Below are 5061 nucleotides of genomic sequence, written 5' to 3' on the forward strand. Positions count from 1 at the left end.
ATATAAAACACAAACGAAAATAAAACGCTTGTATACAGAGACATACAATTTATTCAAGACGAATATTTCTGACACGCCTGTGTTCTTCCTCAGCGTAAGTCGTGTCGTATGAATGAGAAATACAAAATAAAATCCTAAAAATAATGGGAATGTTCTAATGAGCAAGTGTGAAGAGTGACCAATTAACCAATAATCTGTCGGTAACACTAGACAATGTTGGCGGTGAAATGGCCTATATCAAAGAGCCAAGAGAAATAAACAAAACTGTCGGCAATATAAGCAACTGAGTGAATAATGATCGTGATAGTGACAATGGGTAGTCTAATTCTGCTAATTACAAAAAAAGTACTGTTATGTAAATATAATATATAAATAAAAATGTATGCATAATAATGATAAATTTCGTGGAGTATTCGTTAATGAATCCAAGATCTTTATTGATACCAAATTTATGAGTGTTTAATTTTAAGATCCATTGTAGTCCAGCACAACGTCTATCAGAGATTTAAAACCTGTAACTATCATTACAAATTTAATGTCATCAATTGAATGGTCGTACAAATTAAAATGTTGTGCAACAGGAAAACCGACTGTATTATCAATTATGGCTGTTACACCGAAGTCTGATGCTCCCTGTCTCCCCATTAGCAACCACGATCACACTTGGAACATCGGATTCATCGCAAGCTTGCGCTTGGTGACTAACGATGAATCCGATCCACTAGTAGCAACGGGTACTGCAAGTGCTATAGCGATATGGATTTACGTCAGGAAAACATTGTAGGAGTTATGTTTTGCCCTACCCAACGTGTTGTCGTACCAAATACTCAGTACGTCCCCAAATACTAGCGAAAATAAAAGATAACCAAATTATCGAAAAATCATGATATTAGATTTGCATCTTTATAATTGTCTCATATCACTGGCTTGTTTTGTTAAATTTATGGATTTGTACAAAAGAAATTCTTACTTACAAAATACTAATAATGATGTGCTGCCACTCTTCATAAATAGCATACCATAAAACGCGAATAAAAGCCCTAGGCTTTTATTATTATTATTATTATTATTATTAATGAGCTTCTTTTCGGGGCTACTTTTGCAATGTAAAGAGGTCAGTTTTTTTTTGTTTAAATGAATACTGTAAATTCTAGGAATTACTACTACAGTATAAAACAATAGATAGGCCACTGTGATTATTATTATGTATCATGAAATGTATTAACCGACATTAAATCATCTAAACTACTGTATAGATAAAACGTGTTTTAAATTTATTTTTGTTTCTTTTAAATTTATGTACAGTGTATGTACTGTTACTGAGGGCCTCTTTTCGAGGCAACTTTTGCAAACTAAAGAGGGGGCTTCAATTCGAGATGTTCTTCTCGAGATTAAGCCCATTGAGCTTCTATTCGAGGTTTTACGGTATTCTGCTGAAAACATAATGCGTTTACTAGTACAACATTCATGTGTATTAAAAATAACAATTAATTAGCCCTATCTACCGTAGTCATTATTTTAACATCTTTATATATTTGGATTTTCGAAATATAAGTGGTGTTTACGTATACAGTACATGTTGATGGATGTTTACTTATATACCTTAGATGTTGGTAGATATATATGGTACCGCATAATCTATACAATAATGCTTCATGTATTATGTGCTGCAATAACATGTATTTAGGCCTATATATTTATATACATACATTTTTTATATATCATGGTTGCTCTCCTTGCTTTTTGAAAGTATGTTTATTGGGCTAGGAGAGACAAATAGCGTGTGTTTAGACACCACATTTTTACCGTTTCGATTAAAAAAGGGGAATTAGAAAAATAAACTATTTAGCGGCCATCTTGAATTTCAATGGCAGCAATCATAGCTTTTTGAAACCATCTTTATTTAACTCAGATGACACAATAACATATTATTTGACCATTTTTGATTGAGAAGAAGTGGAAAACATTCAATTCTCGATGGTTTTTATAGTGGCCATCTTGAATTTTAAAATGGTTGCCATCCTAGATTTATGAAACCATGTATATTGGACTCAGCGAGCCCAATAACATATGTTTAAACACCAAATTTAGCATTTTTCATCGAAGAGAAATGAAATTACATACCAAAATATTTGATTTTTAAGGATTTTGTGGCGGCTTATATCTTGAATTTGAATTTCAAAATGGCTGCCATCCTAGCTTTTGAAACTATGTTTTTTTGGGCTCTTCAAAGAGCCCAAAAACAAAAGATTACATCAAAATTTACCTCTTTACATAAAGGAGATGTGGAATTATACTGAAATATTCGAATTTTTAACATTTTGAAAGCGGCCATCTTGAATTTCAACATGACAGAAAAATGTCAAACTTAACTTTTGTGTTATCTTGCTCTTCTGTTTTAGTAGAACCTAAATTATCAAAAAAGAAAACAAGATTTCTTAACTAAACAATTCTTTTCTATGCATTTAAAGAGGTTAGTTATGATTTTTTCTTCAATTATATTATATTATAGGATTGCACTTTAGAATAGCCACTGATGCCAAAGTGGAACCCCATGTTCAACTGATGGTTTGCCATAATAAACTGTACAGACTAAAATTAACTAACCTTTAGGCCTGGTATTATTAAACTACAACGGCAGGTTACTGTATACTTCCTCTATTGACATGTACGTGTGTAACTCTTCATAAGCTGAATCCTCACAAAGTGATTCCAACTTTATCACCTTGGAATGCTCCGTCTTCTTTTTTTTCTTAGAATTATGGAATCTAAATAATAAAAAAAGAAAGAAAAAGAAAACTGTCATAATATATAAGTAATATCATTTGCATAATACATTTATAATTACTTTATGTAACGACTGGTTTAATTTTTAATCATTTTAGTGTTTGTTAGTTGTATATATTTCTTTCCATACATAGAAATTCAAATTGTCACATACTGCTAGAGCAGCATAGCAGCACAAGTATATTTCAAATTTTGCGCAAAAATTTAATAATACCGGTATGCAAAATATGATAATTGAGAGATTATTAGACTAAGAAAGCTGAGATATTATAATGTAAAAAATGATTGTAACGGCATTCTGCATGCAGTAATCTAACTTGTACTGTGACATTAATATGTTATAGACCTAGCCTACATTTTCAATTTTTTTTCTGAAGGAACGTAATCACATAATAACAATACATTCGCCTTTAATAAAGAAGGCTCTACAAAAAAAAGAAGGCTCTATTGGGGATTAGCGAAATGACTGGCAAACGAAAAGCCTTTGACCTGCCCACGATGTCAGTGCCCATTTTAAGTATTACATAACTTCCCAGGGCGTTTACAAGCAACTACAACTATTAGACCTACATGTATAAAGCCATAATTCTATTGATCTATGCAACCATTAAACTACAAGAAATCTCACACCCCAAGGTACAAGCTCCATTGGTTCAAATCCCCCAAACAATGTCCAGTACAAGCAAGTTATGCATATAAAAAATTACGCCTCACATACCGTAACAAGTCCATTTTTTTTGTGAATAAAATTGGTAAACCAGTGTCTGAGAAATAGCTAAGAGTTCTAAAATCCACTATTGCGCTATCAGTCAGTTACAGAATCAGTCGGTCACACTACAAAAGGAGCACCTCCACATCTACATACAATCAAAACTCAAATTCGTAAGACCCAGCAAAATGGTTTTTCCATCATAAGTACGATATTTGGTATTCAATAAAATGCCACGCTTCAAGGCAGTAGTTTAGAAGAGCATATTATAAGAAAATAGAATAAGCGTTATAGAAAATGAAATAATAGCAAATTCAATTTAAAACCGTAGCTGCATATAATGTCTCCCATCTTCAATATTGTATCATTATCTTTTCCAATGCTTAATCATATCGTCCCATTACAGTTCTCGGTTCAATACCGGAACGAATTTTAAAAACTGGAACAATAATGCTGACTAATTAATACAAACATCCTCTGCGTAATGCAAACGGTCAGTTGAGGTCGTTTTATTTTCAATGCAAACAGCAGCTCATATTGTTTTTTAACAAGTATAAATAACCATTGTATATAATTAGTGTAGGCACATTGCTTCTTTTATTCCTTGCTTCTCCCCATCCCCTCCCTTATAGGCTGTCATACAGGACTTCCTGATGTCGCTAGTCCTATTTATTGCCCATGGTCAGTGCATCCCAGATGTTATGCAATATTTTCATATACAGTAAATCAGATGGCGCTATATTGGTCAATGTTGAGGTTTCAGTGCGTAAGCTTTATGTATTATAAGATTAAGACTAAATATTATTGCAAGAGAAGAAGCGCAGTATTTAAACTATGAAAACAACAAAACACCTGCAAAAGAAGATGAGTGCTGCAGACATCACCAGGATGACGACACAAAGAATACCTACTCCCACTAACAGGTAACTAGATACGGAGGATGCAATATTACCTTTAAATAGTAAATAAATTTAAACAAATCAAATCAAAGTTTATCTTTCTTCTCATGCAATTTTTCTAATAAATCATGCCTTCTTACCCAACTATGTGGATTCTATATATAAAGATATACTATCAGCTTGGAGTTAATATCACTTTTTACCGAATCCAGATACAGCAAATGAGATATGCTGTCAAGTATTATGGAACAACTGCTGTTTTTTAACATTCAAAGTCACTGGTGGAATACAGGTATTCGCACGATTAAAGATATATAATGATGGGTCATTCCTTTCGCAGAATGAGTCGATATTTTCGTCAGGAGATTCGATAGAAATATTTTGCTCTTCTCATGTTTCGTATACCGAATGCTCGGTACGCTACCAAATACTTGCGAGCAAAAAAAAGCCTGATGCAAATAATTTGTGTATGTCATCATCCCTTTTTTAAATTACTTTTGCAATTTTTAGAGCATTTGGAGAAAAAAAAAACCTGAGGCAATAGAACTATTGAAGATGCGACTGAGAATTTTAACGTAAGAGTTTGGGATTTTGAAATTTGGATTGGATATTTATTAGGCTCTTTTGATCTATATAATTAATATATTTACAGTGTGCAATTAAAAG

General features: G+C 32.6%; 1 protein-coding gene across 2 annotated transcripts in view; it reads right to left on the bottom strand.

Moving 5' to 3' along the window:
* Window positions 1–1966: 1966 nt before the first annotated feature.
* LOC117107769 (protein sidekick-2-like) overlaps window positions 1967–5061 on the bottom strand; it is an 8624-nt gene continuing 5529 nt past the window's right edge. The window contains exons 6-7 of one of the 2 annotated variants that reach the window (XR_004445282.1): window positions 2608–2768; window positions 1967–2408 (exon numbers count right to left, since the gene is read on the bottom strand). Coding sequence is in view for 1 of the 2 variants with exons in the window: in XM_033249540.1 (XP_033105431.1) it covers window positions 2722–2768 (47 nt within the window). In the remaining variant the exon portion in view is untranslated. Of the gene's footprint in view, window positions 2769–5061 lie in introns of both variants that reach the window. The other variant, XM_033249540.1, reaches the window with a different exon arrangement.

This window comes from Anneissia japonica, unplaced genomic scaffold, assembly GCF_011630105.1.
Source record: "Anneissia japonica isolate Jap-2015-1 unplaced genomic scaffold, ASM1163010v1 scaffold287871_len1641731_cov197, whole genome shotgun sequence".
In the NCBI taxonomy this organism is placed as follows: domain Eukaryota; kingdom Metazoa; phylum Echinodermata; class Crinoidea; order Comatulida; family Comatulidae; genus Anneissia; species Anneissia japonica.